This window comes from Protopterus annectens, chromosome 7.part0 (genome assembly GCF_019279795.1).
Source record: "Protopterus annectens isolate FY-2018-M chromosome 7.part0, PAN1.0, whole genome shotgun sequence".
NCBI lineage: Eukaryota > Metazoa > Chordata > Ceratodontiformes > Protopteridae > Protopterus > Protopterus annectens.
The window spans coordinates 1539946793-1539967698 of record NC_056739.1 but is presented as its reverse complement, the minus strand read 5'-3'; the positions used below and the strand labels follow the sequence as shown (position 1 = coordinate 1539967698).

Genomic DNA, 20906 nt, shown 5'->3' with positions numbered 1-20906 from the left:
ATTCTGAAGACAAATCTTATCTTAATAACTGGATGAACAGCTACAAATTCTCGCCAGTTCTGTCACACTGCCTTCCTTGAGACAGCTGGAAACTTCTAAATGTCATTTACTGGCTAGGCTCATAATTGTCTGAAGACTGATTGTCTAGCATCAACCTATGAATACCATGTCTACTCAGACAAGTCTGGAACACCAAAACCACACCTACTCTTTACCCCTAAAATAAGCTAGTCATTAAGCTTATGAATAGTTACAAAACACACAGGTATCTCAGTCTTCAAAAGGCAGATGCCAACAACTTGTCACACATCCTGGAAATGAAACATCAGCAACATGCTTTTGAAAATTAACACTTTTTACTTCAATTAAAATCCCACACAAGGAGCTGGCCACATGCTGTATTTCTCAAAAACACCACCTTCTTTATTATAATATAAATAAACTCACTCACTTTGAGCTCACAGGAGTCGCTTTAAATAAGGGACTGCACTAAAGTGTGAGTTGACAAATTAGAACTTATGTACTTACCATAACCTGGCATCTGTGCTATCCATTTTTCATTCTTCCTCACTGATGGGTTGTAGATCAGATACTCGAATCTGACTCTGCCACATTTTCAAGACTTGGATCCTAGTCTCGAGCTCATCCCTCTATCCATAATGCACTACACCATCCCAAACTCCTCAGATCAAGTTTGCTGCCTTACTGCCCACTGGATTAAAGAAACAGAAGATACAAGATGGAATATAGATTCAAACCTGGAATAAGAGTGTTCCAAAACTCAGCCAAAGTTCCTTCTAGGAGTGACAAGGCCGGGGGATGGCTGGGAGGGTAGGTGAGGAAGAATGAAAAATGGACAATACGGATGCCAAGTTATGGTAAGGACATAACTTCTAAATCTGATGTCCTTTTCATCCTTTCTCACTGAATGGTCAGAGTCCTCAGCTATGTAACTCTTGGGATGCCCTCAAGGAAGGATTTGACAGCACTGTTGAGCCAAAGGAAGCTTTACTTCTGGAGACTATGTCCAATGTGCAATGTGTAACAAAGGTACAAGTCTTTGACCAAATGGCTGCAGAGTAGATATCAACTGAAATTCTAGAGAAAAGGCAGATAAAGTAGCCATAGCTGTGGTGCAGTGGGCTGTAGGAGGTCTAGGCAATCCCAAACCTTTCAAAGAATAAATCAAAGAAATACAATCAGTAATCCATTTGGCCAAAGTTATTTTCAAAACTGCTTCACCTAAGCAGTTAGGAGAAAAAGATACAAACAGCTTATCAGACTTCCTGCATGATTTTGTTTTGTGAGGACAGAAACATAGTTGTCTATGAATGTCAAGAAGATGCAGCATATATTTCCCTTTATCGAAAAAAGTTCAGGAAGAAAACTGGCAACTGTATGGATTGATTAATGTTAGTATATGTAGCCACATTAGGCATAAAAGAAGGATTGGGTCATACAGACACCCTATCTTTATGGAAAATGATGGGCCTAGCTGACAGGGCCTGGAGTTCAGAGATTATTTTTGCTGAAATAATTGCTACCAAAAAAATCGTTTTCCACGAAAGAAACTTCATATCACAATTGTCAGCTGGTTCAAAGGGTTTCTGAGTCAATGAGTCAACCCCTAGAGAAGCACCATGAGGTCCCGGGGGAGTTGCATCTTTAATGGGTGGTCTAAGGAGGACGATTCCTTTCATAAAAGCTTTACATAACCTGGAAGCTGATAGAGAGATTTATTTCTGGCATGAAAATTGGATATTGCAGCTAGTTGAAGTTTAATGGTGGAAAAACTAGCCTCTTCTTTGAAAAGAATACCAAGAGAAGGATGGCTGAAGTAGGTGCTGAAAAAGGGTCAATGTTCTCTTCTCTTTAGAAGCCCATATTGAAAATCTTTTCAATTTGCTTTTGTAGACCTTCCTAATGGAAATCTACTGGGAAGCATAAATAATGTAACAGACTGGGGGAGCAAACCTGGACTGTCTTACAACCACTGGAATTGGAGAAACGATGACAGCAGCTATTATTCTAGTTCCACTACCAAGATTTTTTATGTGAATCTTCCAATGGACATTGGCGGTACAGTGGTCTATTCTTTGCCAGTCTCCATCTGCTCCCATCAAACTCACTCCAATTTGCAAACTTCATATTTGTATGCATCCTGGTGATCCGATAGAGCATATCCAATCATCCTTGTGCAGAAGAGGCAGGATGGACTGACAGTAACCATTCGGAACTTTTACTTCTTTACATAAAGATTCAGATTGCTTAGATCCAGAACTGGTCTTAGGTCCCGGTTTTTTTTTTTGGCACCAACAAAAAGTTCCAAATCCTACTTGTTCGGTTGGGACCTTTTGTATGACTTTTTGTAGCAGCTTTTGAATTTGTTGAGCTGTGTACTCCCTCTGAATGGGTGGAATGTCAGGGAGTTTCCTCCTGGTTTTCGAAGGGAAGGGAAAAGGGAATGTAGTAACCTCTGGATATTATACTTGGCACCCAAAAGTTGTTTGTAAGGTTCATCCGGGCGTCTAGGTGCAGGGAAACATGACCCCCGACTGCCCCAAACATGGACATTCAAGCAGCATTTCAGGACTGCTGATAAGGCCTCTCAGAGAGAGAGAGTCTCTGAAGACCTGGTTCTGCGGACCCCCTCTGCTTCTGGGGCAACGTCTACCATTGGAACGGCCTCCTCTGCCTATGGTGGAGGTATCCCCATGTGGATCCTGAAAAGGCCCCTGAGACTTCTGAAACCAAGTTTTCTTCCCTCCTCGCTAGTTTCTGAAAAATGTCCTGTGAGGGGTCAAAACTCTATTCCCATGGCAGATAGGGTCTTTCCTTCCTGTTCTCTGCAGGTAAGCATATCTCCTTACAACTACATCTGAACCGGCTACTCGTGAGCTACCTTCTATTGTATGGGTGATCGACCTCATCGAGGAACTGGCAATGGATAACCAGCTGGAGAGAGTCCTCCAACACATGGTCTGAACAAGACAGTTTGACAGCTCCTTGATCAAATCTATTTACAAACAGGTAAAGTGCGCCAAATAATTTAATGAACCAAGTGCGAAAATGGTGGAGGTGTAGACTGTGCTTTCCAACTCTGTCCATCGCTTTGGACCCCCTGCTCAGTGGATGGACAGAGGAGTTCTGCTCTGACCAGCTCCTTTTTTGTGGCTACTGCTACAACAATGGCATCAACTGGGACACCCTTGCTCCCATGTGTTCTGTCAGCTGGTGGGAAAAGAAATTTTGCCAGATGCTTGGAGATGGGCTCGGCAGTGTTCGGTTCCTTCCAGGTCAATAAGTTCATCTGCCTGGGGGTGGGGTCACCCAGGACATAGATTGGCCCACCCAGAAAGCCTCAAGAACACAGACTATTATAAGGAGGAGGTTGAGTAGACCAGCCAGCTTTCCAAGGATCTCCTGGATGTGATGGTGAAACTGTCCTTATTAAACTCTCTGGAGTTCTGCTCCTAGGTGTTGGATCTGAGGGACTGGGATCCAACAATGGTACAGAAGGAGAACTGGTAATTGTGATAATCCCCATCAGATAAGAAGGTCTCTGTGGATCCAAACAGGTTGGAAAATCTTTAGGATCTGTGGACGTCTGAGGATCTGAAGAAGTTGTCTACCTCGGATCAGAGGATGTCAGATCCAATGTTCTAGCATGCTTTCAAGGAGGCTCAGAAAATAACCTTGGATATCTTTATGAAGACCTCTTCCTAGGCTCATCTGAGCCATGTGACTTAGAGGGGTTTGAGTCCCAGGGGAAGAGGAAAAGGCAGATAACAAACCTTTTTAAAATCAACTTATTTTGTCAGTCAAATTTGACCCGGAGATTGAAGGTGGCACAAATTTCACAGGCTGACCTTAAATGCTAGGGGCCCAGACAACAGAGACACTTCTTGTGGGCATCGGAGTTGGGGATCTTGTGCCCACAAGAAGTGTATTGTTTGAAGCCTGAAGGCTTTTCAGGCATAATCGCACAGACACACACGCACAGACACACACACAGACACACACACAGACACACACACACACAGACACACACAGACACAGACACACACAGACACACAGACACACACACACACACAGACACACACACAGACACACACACAGACACACACACAGACACACACACAGACACACACACAATCAGAAGAAAAAAGCCAAAATCTGAACTGACGTTAAAGAGATAAACACATTTATTTAACTAGAAAAACACCATTTTTTTTTGATTACAGAAAAAAATACCACAAACGAAAAAGGTACTTCAGAGATAAACGATACAGAAGCAAGCACCCCAACACCAGTGAAAAACTATCACAAATATTCTAAAAGAGAGTGAGGAAGGAGAAAAGAAGCCCACAGACACTGAAAACTAACTGTAAGGCTATAACTATGAGTTTTGTTTACATTGATTTGCCAAAATATGGAATAAATAATTTTTCTCACACTCATGAGACAAGGGATCAGCGTCTTACCTGTCAGGCGGCAAACAAGATCTGAGGAGTTGGGAATAGTGTAGTGAGTTATGGGTAGAGGGAGAAGCTGGAAACTATGATCCAAGGCTCGAGTCGGATCCGTAAACCATCACTGAGAAAGAATGAAAATGACATCAGAGTGGGCATTTAATCAATTCATACATTAATTAAATGCACAGGATTTAAAAATCATTGAAATATGAAATATGTTCATAAAATAAAAAGAAATAAAAAATACAAATTTAAACAGCAGAGAAATGCACAGCATTTATGTCAATGCAAGTAATAAATGAATGCTTCATTCTAGTTTATTTTGAAAACACATTAAATATTTGCACTCTTGTCAGCAGCAATTGCATATCTTGTACGTTTTTATATTACGTTACTTTCACATTTGTCTTCTAAATATTATTTTCATTTCTCTTCATCTAGTTCAGATCAATTCATATTTTCTTTATTTTATTTTTGAAAAAAACTCTGCATTTTACTCAATTCATTATAAAAAAAAAAAATGGCGCAACAGAAGGGAAGCATTAATACATATCAGAAGCATGACATAGGGAGCTAGTACCCTAAGTTTTGGAGCCATTTAGATAGTGGGATGGTACACTTCAGGACAATGTTCAGTACTGCACATAAAGGCAGAAAGGTAGCAATTGAGACTAAGTGTAAACAAATGCAAAGTACTGACGACGTGAGGTCACAACAACCCTAGTGTGAGGTGTCAACTATGAGGAGTGGAACTGATAGCAACAGAGCAGGAAAAAATTTGAAAGTGCTGATCACACCTGAATTGGACCACCAGGATAACAGTGAGAGGGCAGTGGCAGCAGCACAGATTCCAGAAGCAAAGAGTTAATGTTTGTGCTCTGCAGGACCTTGGTCAAGCCACACCTTGAGTATTAGATGCAGATCTGGAAGCAATATAAGAAAGAAAATCATCAGATTCCTTAAAGGAATTCAAGTAACGCTAGCAGAAAGATATATGGGTTGGAAGAAAAAGAATATGACCAGAGGCTGGAGAGGTTAGTGTTCTTCTTACCTTGGACGAGAAGAACCAGGAAGGAAAGAACATTAACACACAGCATCAGGAAGATAAGAAGGGGCTATTCTGAAAAGGGAAGAGAGGGAAGGAACAGGCACAAACAGCAGAACATAGGGACAAACTACCTCCTGAAAGTACAGTTTTGTACCTACCATAAATGTAGATTTTCGAGTATTCACACTGCTACAGTCATCACACTTGGGTTATCCTGCCGTCAGGCGGTCCCGCAGTCGGCCAGAGTTCTAAAGTCTTGGTCCGGTGTCGGTTGCTGTTGCTTCTTCCCTGACGTCAGTGCGCCAGGGGTATATAAGAGGCATTCGATGCCATTTTCTTCAGTTTTTCTTGCCCCAGATGTCAGGTGCCCCAAGTAGGTAGGCAATACATATTGCTAATAAAACATGTAAAAGGAATAAAAAGAATACCTTCAGTTACAAGCAAATACACCACAAAGGTAAAGTTCAGCTAGGTCAGAGGGGATGGAGGGAGGGTAACCTGGACTGCAGCAGTGTGAACACTTGAACATCTACATTTATGGTAGGTACAAAACTGTACTATGTTCATCGTGTTACACTGCTGCAGTCATCACACTTAGGTTGAATCCCAAAGCTAAGGATGGGTGGTGGAACTAAACAGGGTTTGGAGAGGCTAGTAGGCCATGCAGAACTGCAGCAGCAAAGCCAGCTCTGGGTTTAGAGTATAGAGGTAAGTGATAGTGCTTGGTGAAGGTGTGCACTGAACTCCAAGTTGCAACCTCCAAAATATCCTTGGTTGGTACCCCTCTGAGGAAGGTTGTTGATGTTGCTGTAGCCCTGGTGGAATGGGGCCTAATGTTACCCGGTACACGTTTCCCATGGTGTATGTAGCAGAAACGGATACAATGTCCTATCCATTTTGAAATGGTCTGTTTTGAGATGGCCTTTCCTTGTGATCCTGTACCATAGGATACAAAGAGCTGGTCAGATTTTCTGAAAGCCTTAGTTTTATCCAAGTAGTAACGTAATTGCCTGTGAATGTCCAAAAAGTGTAGGAGCTTTTCCCCTTTGTTCTGGGGGTTTGGATAAAAGGTGGGCAAATGAATGGTTTGGTTTAGGGCCACACTGGATACCACCTTTGGCATAAAGGAAGGGTTAGTTAAAAGTTTACTCTGTCTTGATGAAAAATGATGAAAGGCTCCACTGCCATTAGGGCCTGTAGCTCTGAGACTCTTCGTGCTGAAGTTATTGCTAGCAGCAGGGCAGTTTTCCATGATAGAAACTGTAGATCAGCTGCAAAACCTGGTTCAAAGGGCGGTAGTGTAAGTTTTTCCAAAACAAAATTGAGATCCCAAGTTGGTGTTGGTGCTCTCCAGGGAGGTCTTATGTTCTTAGCCCCTCTGAGGAACTGTCTTAGTAATGGATGTGAAAATATAGGAGGATCCGTGTTGTATTGAGCTGAAATAGCTGAGGCATGGATCTTAATAGATGAAAAAGAAAGTCCTTTGTGCAACATCTCAGTTAAATATTGAATAATCTGAGGAATATTTGGGTCAAGGGGATTTTGGCCTTTAGTCTGGTTCCAGGCACAGAATCTTTTCCATTTGTCTGAATAGGCTTTCCTGGTGCTGGGCCTCCTGGCCTCCAGAATGACATCCATCACAGCTTTAGAGAGAAGTGTTGACTGGTTGTTTAGGTAATTTGCCATGCAGCCAGATTTAAAGTCTTGAGCTGGCTGTGTAGAATCTGATTGTTTTGCTGAGTGAGCAGGTGAGGAATTGGAGGTAAAATCCATGGTGGGCCTTGAGCCATGCTCCTTAATATTGGATACCAGTGTTGGCGTGGCCAGTCTGGAGCAATGAGTATCATTTGGGGCTTCTCTAATCTGGCTTTCAGCAGCACCTTTGCCAGAAGAGGCAGTGGAGGAAAGGCATACACTGTCAATGTCTTCCAACTGAATGAGAGGGCATCCACTTTCCAAGCTAGAGTGTGGTATGTCCTTGTGCAGAATTTTCGTAGTTGGTAGTTTTGGGGGGGAAGCAAACAGATCTATGTCTGGGCTCCCCCATTTTTGAGTTATCATTGGGAATACTTGTGGATCTATTTTCCACTCGTGAGGATCTATGATGTTTCTGCTTAGATCATCTGCCAATGTGTTTTTCTTTCCTGGCAGGAATTGTGCTTGTAATTGAACTTTGTAGGTCAGTGCTGTGTTCCACAAGGTCATTGCTTGCCTGCATAGGGGGTAGGAATGTGTGCCCCCTTGCTTGTTTATGTACCACATCACTGTGGTGTTGTCCGTCTTTATTAGGAGTTGTCCTTGATGTAGTAGGTCCTTGAAAGCTGTTAGGGCATTTTGTACAGCTAGCATCTCTTTGTGACTGATATGTCAATGCCTTTGATCTGCAGACCATTTGCCTTGAATACATTGTCCTGCCATGTGTGCTCCCCCAGGCATAATCCGATGCATCTGTTGTTATAGTTTGCCTGGCTGGGGGTAAGGCAAAAGGCTGACCCTTGTTGAGGTGACATGCCTGAGCCCACCATAGAAACTCCTGTTGAAGGCAGGGAATGAGTGGAATTATTGTTTCCAAGCTGTGGCTGTGTCGAGTCCATACACTTTTCAGGTACCATTGTAATTTCCTCATATGCAGTTTTGCAAATGGTGGTAGTAGTATGCAAGATGCCATGAATCACAAGGCCTGCAGAATTTTTCTTGCAGGGAGTTGGGTCTTTGTTGCCATCATTTTGAAGTATTGAGTCAGTTGTCCTTGCTTGTCTGGTGTGAGATGAGCCATCTGGGCCGTTGTATTTAAGCTGGCACCCAGGAATATTATGTCTTGTGAGGGCACTAGTTTTGACTTTTCGTTTACTGTGTACCCTAGGCAACTTAATAGGTTATTGACAAACGCCAGATGCTTTAAAAGAATGTCCTTGTTTTCTGCTTGAATAAGGCAGTCGTCCAGGTATGGATATATTTGAATTCCTCTGTCTGCAGTATGCAATTACTGGTGCCAGGCATTTTGTGAAGACCCTGGGCGCAGTAGATAAGCCAAAGGACACTGCAGAGAATTGGTAATAGGTTGAACCTGCTATAAATCGGAGGTATCTTCTGCAATTTTGTCTGATAGGGACATGCAGGTATGCCTCCTTGAGGTCCAACGCTACTAGCCAAGCCTTCTTGCCCAGCATGGGAAGAAGCTGCTGTAGTGTTAGCATCTTGAATTTGGGTACTTCCAGATATGTGTTTAGAATTGAGAGGTCCAGAATGGGTCTCCAGGCTTTGTCCTTTCGGGGAACTAGAAAGAGTCTTGAGTAAAATCCTTGTCCTTGCTCCTGTGTTGGGACCTTCTGAATGGCTCTCATGTCCATGAGAGCTGAAATTTGCTTTTGAGCCTCTGCCCATTGATTTGGTGGCAGGTTTGGCATTCATTTATCCTTTGTAAAGTGTGAAAGTGGAATCTGTACCCTTGAGATACAATATTTAGGACCCATTTGTTTTCTGTGATGCTGTGCCAGTTGTCTGCAAAAAGTGCTAGTTTTCCTCCCAAGGGAGCTGCCAAGAGGGATTTGCTTGGCAGTCTGTGGGGTAAGTCATTGTGTTTGTCTTCTGATAGTTTGAGACCTGCCTTCTCCTCCTTTTTGGGCTGTAGCACCCCATTGTCGAGGCTGGTAAGAGCCTTGTGACTGACCTCTGCCCCTTGGGCGTCTGTATTTGCCCCTCTGTGGTCTGGCAGAAGCTGGAAAGGACCAGTTTTTGGTTTGCCAATTTCTGCTGAAATGAGGGGGTTGTACCTGTAAAAAAAAATCCTTGACCTTCTGCATAGATTTTGCCTTATCCTCCATTTTCTTTAAAACCTCTTCTGCTTTTACACCAAATAAAACATCCTGCTGCAAAGGTGCATCCAATAACTTTGTTTTAACATTTAAAAGTTTGTTCTTTTAACCAAGCATGCCTACGTATGACAGACCCTGTCACTGCTGCTCTACAAGAAGCTTCCAATGAATCAAATCCACATTGCAAAGTATGTTTTCCCACTTGTTCAGCTGCATGCAACAAATCTTGCATTTCCTTGTAATCAGGCTGTTCTGTATGTGTGATCATTTTTTGTTTTAATTGAGATATCAAATATTGTTGATATTTCAGCATGTGAAACTGGCAATTTAAGGCCCTCATACCTAGAGTAGCTGAGGTATATACTTTCTTTCCCCATCTGTCTAGTGCTCTAGAATCCCTTTCAGAGGGTACAGGATTTTTAGCAATAGAGGCCTTAACCCCTTTGGGACCCTGGGAAATGGTTTCTAGGTCAGCAACAGGGCTTTTATATAGGAATTTGTGTGAGTCAGGGACTCTGTAGTATCTGTCTGGTTTGGCTGGTGCAGAAGGTAGTGAATCTGGGTTAAAGCTAGATTCTGAGTAAACATCATCCACAATGTCTAACACGGGTGGAATAGCAAGTGGTCTGTGCTGGGGTAGTAAAAGGAACTCTCTGAGTCTTTTCTTAGAATCAGAGTAATTCTGGTATTCCCAGTGGAAATGTTCCCTCATGGTATGTAAAGTTTCCCCAAAAGAGTAGTCTTCTGAGGGAGATGCTGAAAAGATTGACTCTTCAGCATCAGAGTCTTCATAAGGGGGGAAAAGAATATTTCTGTTCCTCAGAAGAATCTGAAGAAATTGAAACCTGGTCAGAGGAAGCATAGTCCTCCTCCTGTCTTAGCCTTTTATCAGGAGGGGGATGGGAACCCCTGATAAGAGTAATTAAATCTTCAGCCATCTTAAACATCTGTTTCTTAGACATGGGGCCTTGTACTGGAGACTGTTGTACAGTCTTCTTTGTTTTTAAAGAGGTTTTCAGCTTTGCATAGGATTTAATAGTGAGTGTAGTCGGTCTGAAGACACCTTCTGCAACTGAAGGCGTTTCAACTGCACCGGAATCTCCTTCAGCCATGGAGTCGGAAGGGCCTAAAGGCAAAGGTTGTGGAGGCCTAGCAATCTCTGCTTGGGAATCGGATGCTGCCTGGGGTTCTAAATCAGTGGTCGTCAGTGGCTGCGTAGGCGCCTCACTGAAAACTGGAGAACCGGCGACTGGCCTAGCAGAGGCCTCGGAGTCTGGTTTGGGTCTCGGCTGCCTGTCTTTATCTTTGCGTTTTTTATGCATTCCAGTCGTCGGTTGCTCCGACGGCATGGTATAATTAAATTTCCTACCAAAATAATGTCGGGCGAAATCAAACAGACGTTTAATAGTACGTTTGTTAAACCTAGCACAAAACCGACAACCTGTGACATCGTGGTCTGGGCCTAGGCAAGGAATGCAATAAGAATGAAAGTCCTTACGAGGTATTTTCTTCCCACAAGAAATGCAATTGTTAACTTTTTCTGACATCAGACTGAGGCAAGAAAAGGTTCCCCAACGGGGTACTTAGCTTTATTGAAGACTTCGGTCTGAAATTAGATTTGAAAATCTCAGGAGTCGGCCGACTGGCACTTGCGAACTGCTTCTGCTTCGGGCACCGCGCGGCAAGAAAGACTGGAGAAAATGGTGTCCGATGCCTCTTATATACCCCTGGTGCACTGACGTCAGGGAAGAAGCGACAGCCGACGCCGGAACAAGACTTTGGAACTCTGGCCGACTGCGGGACCGCCTGACGGCAGGATAACCCAAGTGTGATGACTGCAGCAGTGTAACATGATGAACATCCTACTTTCCTACAGACAGGTGTCGTGCCGATGGAATGGATTAGTAGAATGGGCAGAAATAATGAATCCATGCAAGACATGAAAGAGGGCAAGGATAAAAGGGTATGGGAGTAGGAGGGCAGAGGGGAGGTAGAATATGATGACACTTAAAATGGAAGCTAACATGGGCTTTGTGTATACTTCTGTCATCAAGTAAATGCAATGTATGAAAAGATGTACTACAAAGGAAGCAGGGACTTCATTGCTCCAGTGATTGTGGACACGATAGATCCCAGACTATCAGCATAACAAGAAAACAATGGAAGAAAATCTACCAAGTCATCCAGGTATGAGAACACTAGAAGTCTGTCCTGCTGCAGGACCTGTACCATCAGGACTAACATCATATTAAAAACCTTGAGTGCAGAAAAGGGTAAATAGGGAGCACCCTTAGCAGAAATTGCTAACCATCCAAATCAAACTGTAAAAATCTAGTGTATAGCTCTCAGATACGGATGTGCAAAAATATGTAGCACATATCAAATACTAGTATCCCAAAAGTCCTCTGGAAGCAGCAGTATCAGGGTCTGGATTATCACAATGTGAAACATTACAGGAAGTTAAAGAATGAAGCTAGCAAGGTTTATCTTTTGCCACATCATTGACTTCTTCAGGAAAAGAAAGAGATGCCAATAAAATTCTACCCCTACCCCACTCATTGGACCATTTCTGCGGCTCTCCTGTGCAAAAAGGACAAAGACTGTTTCAACACCTCCTATTACAGCTGCTGACCTAGCAGAGGAAGACAAGCTGGAAGTGGACTGATCAACTGTGGGATACGACTCCTATGATATGCAACTCCAACCAGATGATGGTTGTCCAAACTGAGACACACCTGAAGAACAGATCTCTTATTTGATCAGCCCCTGGAAGGTAATTAGGTGCACTTCTAAAATGACCAGTACAAAGTCCTCTTGGGAAACTAACGTGGAGGCCCCAGTGGACTAAATAGGGTCTGGTAATGACAAGTCACTCCTGGCTTTCAAAGGCCTGCCTTCTTCTGTAAGACAGTGTTGGCTTTGAAGAAAATGGAGGAGGTGCAAGTAAGTCATCAATCACAGTATGCACATCACTTCTTCTTTCCGGGCCTTTTGTGATCTCTGCAAAAAAAGACCTCATCCTTAAACACAGACTCAAGACTGCCAGGCAGAACTCTTCTTAAAAGGAAGAGGGAGTCCATGCCAGGCAGCCCTGTAAAGGCACAACGGGCTGCAGTCTTGAAATTAATAAGGGTACATCTGGCACAAGCCAGCACCATGGTGTAGAGGGATAAAGTTCTGACAACACTGCAAGTGACCAGAGTTCATATAGCTGCTTACGCAGTACCTGTGAGGGGAGAATGTAAGTGAGCAACCACTGCTGCTCACCCTGGAGAGAAAAAGGCAGCCTCTGGCTGACCATGTGGGTGACACCTGGCAGAAGCACTAAATATTTCATGCCGTGGAGTTTGAGCCTAGCAAGCCAATGCTGCCATGAGCATGTCGCACAGTAAGGCAAAAGGAATTCAGTGTGCACGGAGGCATGCTTCTCCAGAGGGGAAGGTACACAGCAGAACTTTAAAAAGCTGTCACAGGGGTGGGGTGCTATTTCAGGGGGAAAAGCTAGGCCACCCTACATAGCCAGTAAGTTGGTCCACTCAACCACCCTCCTGAGACCGGTACATATGAGAACATGGGATCACACCTCAAAAGCAATGCATAAATCCTTTTCAAGCAAATCCTTATGAGTGAGGGAAAGGTAACTTTCCAAGTCTTGGTCAATCACAGCAGTCTAGAGGAGTCTATATTAGGAAGTTGAATGTTGAAAAGAGCAAACGCTCTTACATCGACCCCTAATAAACAAAGTCACAGAAGCCGGAACTGCGATGGGCCATTGCCTGGACTTTGCTGTTTCCTCCACTGTGGTGCGATCCCGGAGTTGGTATATTTATGTAGGGGGGTGAAGCCCCCCACTTTATTTTGTCTGTGGATTTTTTTTTTGTTTTGGAGCAGCGATTTCTTTCCCCTGTTCCGTATATTCAACATCATGTGGTTCCGGTCTTTAGGTGTCGATGTAAGAGCGTTCGCTCTTTTCAACATTTGACTTCTTAATATAGACCCGTCTAGAGATGAGGTATAAGAGGTAGACAACTAATGACTTGAAGGACCAAGGTTGCATTATAGCATATTGCCCGATAAGCATTCAAATACTTCTTAGCAGATGGCCACTATGTAGTGGATTTCATAAGCCTGTGGATCTCCCTAAAGAAAGGGCTAAAGGAAAAGAAGCCACTGGCAAAGAAGTCCCATTTCTTTTATCAGTCGTTAGAAGGGAAAGCCCCAACTACTAGTACTTAACCAAAGTTGAACGAGAGGGAGAAAATCAACCCTTCATTAAGAGAAAAGCAAGAATACATAATTTCAAAAGATGAAGAAGCACTTTCTATATATAAAGTTAAGAAAAAGGAATCAATGAATAGCATGTAGATGAATGAATCTATCAATTATGGGGAATTTTCTTAAAGGAAGATGTTACAATTCTGACACTATAACCTTAGCTATTAAACAGAGTAGCTTAAGACTTTTTAGAGCTGTCCTGTGAAGAGGGTGAAGAAAGTGAAAGTCCAGCAGAAGAGAAGGAACATGATTCAGAAGGTGATGCAGCCTAGTTATTCCTGTTATGAGTCTAATCTATGAAGGCACAAATATGTTATATGATGCACTTACTGTGCTGTTATACACACTGATCAACCTTTCATGATGTAGGACCAAAGGTTCACAAAATCTAGCACACACAAATGAAAGATCAAAGGCCCAAATATGGGCAAAGACTGGCTAATGGGGACATGTTTTAGTCAGCAGCCAAACACCCATGGTGGGAGAGTCAATCCAATATGTCTGTGCATTTCAGAGACAAAGATATATTCCTCACTTGCCAGTGGAGCTTTTGCTAGTTTATGTGAGTTGTAAGAGGCAGCAAACACGTCATGGTCATTTCCATGGAAGCAGGTGTAAGAGCAGTACCCCATACTGAGCTTTAAGCATAAATATGGGCACATAATAGCCTGTAGGAATAGACTTCACCCTTGTCAATCAGTGGCCAATGACAATGGATGGAAGAATAAATCCTCCCCAGTCTGTTTTCATGTCAGGAAACATTTCGAGAGACTTAAGTGCCTGGTCCTCATTTACCAGTGAAGCCTTTACCAGTCTCCATGTGTTACACAAATTAATTCTGGTGTTCCTCCTTTCACCATGTACAGAGGAGGTACTTCCATACTCAACTTCAAAGATAAGGACAAGGGCAATGGCATACAGCTACAGGATGTTGCCACTAGTTCAGTGGATTCAGAAGTGCAGCCAAAACAGGGAAGATCTCAAACCTGGATGTCTAGACTCCTTACTTTCTTTCTTTGAGCTTGTGCATGTGATATCCCAATAAGCTTTCTGCTTAGCTCTTTACATCACCATTAGTGTATTAGTCACTGGGTATTAAATGAATGCATCCATCTTGTCTTTTGAGGTTGATTTCGGAGACATGTACTGAAGTACTGGCAATAGAAACATCCAATGAAACTGTAATCCTTTCCCAGACAATAAAAGCAGAATTTGTGTTGTTCTTGGATCCGTTCCTGTCAGTTACAGTCACACACAGGTGATCTATTCCCATTAGGAATCAGGTAGTATCCTTCCAAGCAACACATAGCTGAAACAGATCTGTATAGTGTTAAGTAGCTAGAAAGAACTGAATACCACTGGGGCATGCACTCTCTCTCTAGTCCTAGAAGATCACCAGGGTCAAAGTGTGTGTGCTTCCAAGATATGAGGAGTAAAGATTTTTAAAACATCCATGCTAAAAGACACAAGGAAGTACTTCAGTGTTAAAGAAGCTGTGGAACATCCCTTACAGTATTACCTAATAATACTGGTAGTTCTGTCTCTATTAACCAAAAACACTACATACTTGCTGTGCTAAATTTTGGTGTGGTTGATTCACAGAATTATTCTGCCTCAAATCTATTCAAAAACATGAATAAATAAAAGGAGAATACCTCATTGACCTTCTTCAAGCTCAACCCTGATGAGTGGATGGGAAACCACAAATTTCTCCCAGGGGTTCCACCTGTGTCCCTCATTGACAGGGGCGACAGGTGCTGACTGAGGTTTCTTTTTTGGGGATAAACTCTTGGATGGGCTTGTAAGGGCCCGAAAGGCCATTAGCTAGTAACCTCCTATGAAATGTAAAATAAATCTATTTTAGCTTCTTTGGCTCCAAAATTGAGTCAAAAGCACAAAAATGGGTTCAAATGTTGTCCCAAGACATGATGAAACAGTTCAATTTCTAACAGCAAGGCATGGTCACTACATGCTTTACCACAATTTACTGTTGACAATTGATACCACAATTCATTTTTAATAACATGATTTCCAAATAAGAAAAATTACCTTTGACCCATTAAGAATATAATGTTTTCCATCCTCACTCAGAGTTGCCCGGGTCTGAATGGATGCAGCATCACTTCCACTAGAAACAAAAGCACCATCTGTAGGTTTGGTAATGCAGCTACTAAAACTTAATACAAAAAGCACCTGCATGTATACACATACAGGTGACATATCTGGAGTCTATCAAATTCACAGAAGACTACTGATAAGTAAACAAACTGTTTGCAGAGTACTGTATCAAAATACAATAAAACATTTTCAAATAAGAACATTTATTATGGCATAAACCTTCTTAGCAAACTACTTCAAATTCAAGCTGCTGACATGGATACAACAGCCATACAGTCCAGAAGGGTGTGTGCAGCCACAAACAAAGTGTGCTCCCATATTCATATGTCACAAGAAAATACTCATGACACTACTGACAAAAGTACAGTTTTGTACCTACCATAAATGTAGATGTCCGATAGATATGCAACTGCAGTCATAACATATGGGTTGTCCTGCCTCAGGCAGCCCTCGGTCGGCCGGATTCCAAAGTCTGGGTCCGACGTCGGCTGATGTCGCATTTCTCTCCGACGTCAGAGCGGCTGGAGTACATAAGCATCAGCCGACGCCATTTTCTTCAGTGTTTCTTGCCCCAGATGCCAGGTGCCCTCCAAGGAAGGCTGTAATCAAATTGGAAGACAAAAACAGGATTCCAGACAAATAAATGAGCAATAAACATAACAGATATCCCCAGCTAAGAGAAACAGGGATAGGAGTGGACCCTAGGCATAGAGGGGTATGGAGGGAGGGAAAATCCGACTGCAGTTGCATATCTATCGGACATCTACATTTATGGTAGGTACAAAACTGTACTATGTCCTTCAAGAATGCAACTGCAGTCATAACATATGGGTAGAATACCATAGCTTAGCTGGGGGAGGAGGAATGCTCTAGGAAAAAGGTGGTGTGGCAATCAAACCCTGCAGGACTGCCGAAGCAAAGCCTGCTCTGGATTTGGAGTATAGAGGGAGATTGTAGTGTTTGGAGAATGTATGCATGGAGCTCCATGTAGCAGCTTCTAGAATGTCCTTAGTAGGCACCCCTCTTAAGAATGCTGTAGAGGTGGCTGTAGCTCTGGTGGAATGTGGTCTGACATTGGTTGGAACAGTCTTTCCATGAAAGGAATAACAGAATCTGATGCAATGTCCAATCCATTTTGAAATAGTCTGTTTTGAAATTGCTTTTCCTTGGACTGCAGAGGCGTAAGCTACAAAAAGTTGTTCAGACTTCCTACTGGTCTTGGTTCTGTCCAGGTAGTATCGAAGTTGTCTGTGAATGTCCAAGGTATGTAACAGTCTTTCCCTCTTATTCTCAGGATTGGGGAAGAAAGCAGGCAGATGAATAGCTTGATTTAAAGAAACCCTAGATACCACCTTTGGCATAAAAGTAGAGTTGGTCCTTAATGAAACCCTGTCTCTGTGGAAAATTATGAACGGTGGTATTGCCATTAGGGCCTGTAGTTCCGAAACCCTTCTTGCTGAGGTAATTGTCAACAGGAAAGCTGTCTTCCATGAGAGAAACTGCAAGTCAACTGAAGCTGCTGGCTCAAATGGAGGTAGAGTCAGTTTTTCTAGGACAAAATTGAGGTCCCAGGCTGGCACTGGAGCCTTTCTTGGTGGCTTAATGTTCTTGATTCCCCTGAGGAATTGCCTTAGCAAAGGATGTGAAAAGACAGGCGGATCAGTGTTATATCTAGCTGAAATAGCTGATGCATGTATCTTTATGGAAGAATATGAGAGTCCATTCTTTAGCATATCTGCCAAATATTCCAGGATGAGTGGGATGTTCAATAATGATGCATCATGTCCCTTGCTGGTATTCCAAATGCTGAATCTCTGCCATTTTGCTAAGTAAACCTTTCTGGTGGATGGTCTTTGAGCCTCTGTTAGTATCCGCTGAACTTCCTTGGAGAGAGATAGGTTGAGGTTATTCATGGGATCTCCCAGGCTGTTAGCTGCAGTGTCTGAAGGTTTGGATGCACTGTTTTGAAGTTGCGTTGAGTCAAAAGTAGAGGCCATTGGTGAAGGGCCCACTTCTTGGTGTGACATATGCTCCGTAGTAGTGGATACCAGTGTTGTCCGGAGCTGTTAGGATCCCCTTGGGTCTCTCTGCTTTGATCTTTAGTAATACTGAGGTCATCAGTGGCAGAGGTGGGAATGCATAGATTTTTAGGAAGTTCCAGTTGAATGAGAGAGCATCTATTTTCCAAGCTTGTGGGTGGTATGTCCTTGAGCAGAATTTTTGTAGATGATGGTTGAGGTGAGAGGCAAATAGGTCTACTTCTGGCCTGCCCCATGTCGAAGTGAGCTGTGTGAAGATCTTCGGATGTAACCTCCACTCGTGTGGATCTGTGAAATTCCTGCTTAGGCTGTCCGCCAGCACATTGTCTTTGCCTGGAACAAACTGGGATTGTAACTGAATGTTTAGGCTCAGTGATTTTTCCCAAAGATGCATTGTCAGTCTGCAAACCGGGTAAGACTGGGTGCCCCTTGCTTGTTTATATACCACATCACAGTGGTGTTGTCTGTCCGTATCAGTAAATGGCCTTGCTGAAGTTGGTGTTGAAAGGCCTCGATGGCATGCATTACTGCCAGCATTTCCTTTTGGTTTATATGCAGATGTGCTTCCTTTGGAGACCATTGTCCTTGTATACACCTGCCTTCCATGTGCGCCCCCCCATCCAAGGTCTGAGGCGTCTGTGGTCATGGTCTGTGTTATCTGTGGTTTTTTGAAGGACATACCTGTGTTTGCCTGGCTTACCGAGGCCCACCATAGGAATTCCTTTTGTAGGCATGGAATGAGCGGTATGTTTGTCTCTAAGTTGTTGCTGTGCTGAGACCATAGACTTTTTAGGTACCATTGAAGCTTTCTCATGTGTAGTATTGCTAATGGAACCAGGAGAATGCAGGATGCCATGAAACCCAGGGCCTGTAGGAATCTCCTTGCAGTCATCTGGGTAAGTTTTGCCAAACCTCTGAAATAATGAGTTAACTTCTCTTGCTTGTCTTCTGTTAGGTAAGCCATTTGAGAGGCTGTGTATAATTTGGCTCCTAAGAAGATTATTTGCTGGGATGGCTGAAGTCTTGACTTTTGGAAGTTGACTGTGTATCCCAGAGCTTGAAGTAATCGTATGACATAGTCCAAGTTTTTTGTCAACATCAATTTGTCGTCCGCTTGTATGAGGCAGTCGTCCAGGTACGGGTAAATTTGGATCCCCTGGAGCCTGCAATGAGCAATTACTGAAGCCAGGCATTTTGTGAATACTCTGGGCAGTAGATAAGCCAAATGGCAATGCTGAGAATTGATAATGCTCTGGCCCTGCAAGAAATCTGAGGTATCTTCTGCAGCTGTGTCTGATAGGGACATGCAGGTATGCCTCCTTGAGGTCCAGAGTAATCAGCCAAGACCCCTTGCCCAGCATGGGAAGGAGTTGCTGTAGAGTCAGCATTTTGAACTTTGGTACTATGAGAAAGGTGTTTAATGCGGACAAATCCAGTATTGGTCTCCATTGAGATTCTTTTCTTGGAACAAGGAACAGTCTTGAGTAAAACCCTGGCCTTGTTCTTGTTGTGGAACTCTTTCTATTGCTTTCATCCGAGTCAGCAGAGAGATTTGCTTGATAGCCTCTGCCCTCTGGTTTTGTGGTAGGTTTGGCATGCCTTGTTTTCTTGGTAAGGTATGAAAATGGAACCTGTAACCTCGGTCTATAATGTCCAAAATCCATTTGTCCTTTGTCAATCTGTGCCAATTGTCTGTAAACAGAGATAATTTCCCGCCCAAGGGAGCTTCTATTTGTACCCTGGTAGGCGGCAGTTGAGGAAAGTCATTGAGATTGTGGTTGTGGAGCAGGTGAAACCCCTGTGTCACCTCTTTGGTTTGCTGGCTGCCATTGTCGTCCCCTGTAAGGACCTCTGTATTGTCCTCTTCCTCGGCCACGTCTGTTTTTACCCCTTTGAAATTTTTCAGGATTAGGAAAGGACCAGTTTTTTGAAGGCCAATTCCTACTGAATCTGGGGGGTTGAACCTGGAGGAAATCTTTCACCGTCTGAACTGATTTTGCTTTTTCCTCGATGGACTTTAACACATCCTTAGCATTAGCACCAAAAAGCTTGTTCTTTTCCAAAGGTGCATCCAGAAGTTTTGCCTTTCCATGATCGGGTAGAGGTTGATCCTTTAACCATGCATGTCTACAAATGACTGCCCCTGTCATAGCTGCCCTACATGAAGCTTCCAGTGCATCATATCCACACTGCAGGAAGTGATTGCTTACTTGCTGAGAGTTATGTACAGCTTCTTGCAAAGACTTCCTGTCTAAAGGATCAGGAGAGGCCAATGTTTTCTGTAAATCTTCTAACAAGAAATCCTGATATTGTAACATATGAAAAAGGCAATTCAAAGCTCTCATAGATAAAGTAGTGGAGGTGTAAACCTTTTTACCCCATCTCTCTAATGACCTAGCTTCCCTGTTGGAGGGCAAAGGATTTTTAGAGGTGGAAGCTGAAACACCTTTAGGTCCCTGAGAAATAGTTTCCAAATCAGCAGTATGGGCCCTGAATAAATGGGAATGTGTTTCTGGGACCCTGTAATACCTGTCTGGCTTGGCTGGAGCAGGAGGAAGAGAATCACGGGTAACACTAGAGTCAGAATATAAATCATCCAAAACATCAAGCACAGGAGGAATAGCTAAGGGCCTGTTCTGGGGCTTTTTAAGGAAAGTTCGAAGGCTTTGAATCAGAATATTCCTGGCCTTGCCACTTGAAATGTTCCCTCATGGTATGCAGAACTTCCCCAAAAGAAATATCCTCCGGAGGGGAGGCCGAGGGGATGGAATCCTTTGCATCAGAGTCCTCATAGGTTTGGAAGAGCTCTTCCTGGCCATCTGAGTGGACAGAGTCCTCAGAATCTTCATCTGAAGGAATAGGGTCAGAGGGTTCAACCCGGGGCCTTTTATCAGAAGGAGGCTGGGATCCTCTCTCAGGATGGGCCTGTGAACCTCTAATCATAGAAATTAAGTCAGCAGCCATAGTCATGATTTGTGTCTCTGGAGTAGGCTGAGGTAAGGCTTTAGCAGTAAGATGCTTGGTCTTGCTGGCTGCCTTAGCCCTAGTGTAGGCCTTAATAGACATGGCCATAGGAGGCCTGGCAGCTCCACGTGCAGGAGTGACCTTATCTACAGCAATGGTCTCGGGCATTTCC

The 20906-nt window shown here is 43.3% G+C and overlaps 1 protein-coding gene across 3 annotated transcripts in view; it reads right to left on the bottom strand.

Moving 5' to 3' along the window:
• Positions 1-20906, bottom strand: part of ACAD9 (acyl-CoA dehydrogenase family member 9) — a 1114604-nt gene that overhangs the window by 722872 nt on the left and 370826 nt on the right. For all 3 annotated transcript variants that reach the window (XM_044078083.1, XM_044078081.1, XM_044078082.1), the window contains exon 6: positions 15663-15741. In XM_044078083.1, the coding sequence (XP_043934018.1) occupies positions 15663-15741 (79 nt within the window). The remainder of the gene's footprint in view (positions 1-15662; positions 15742-20906) is intronic.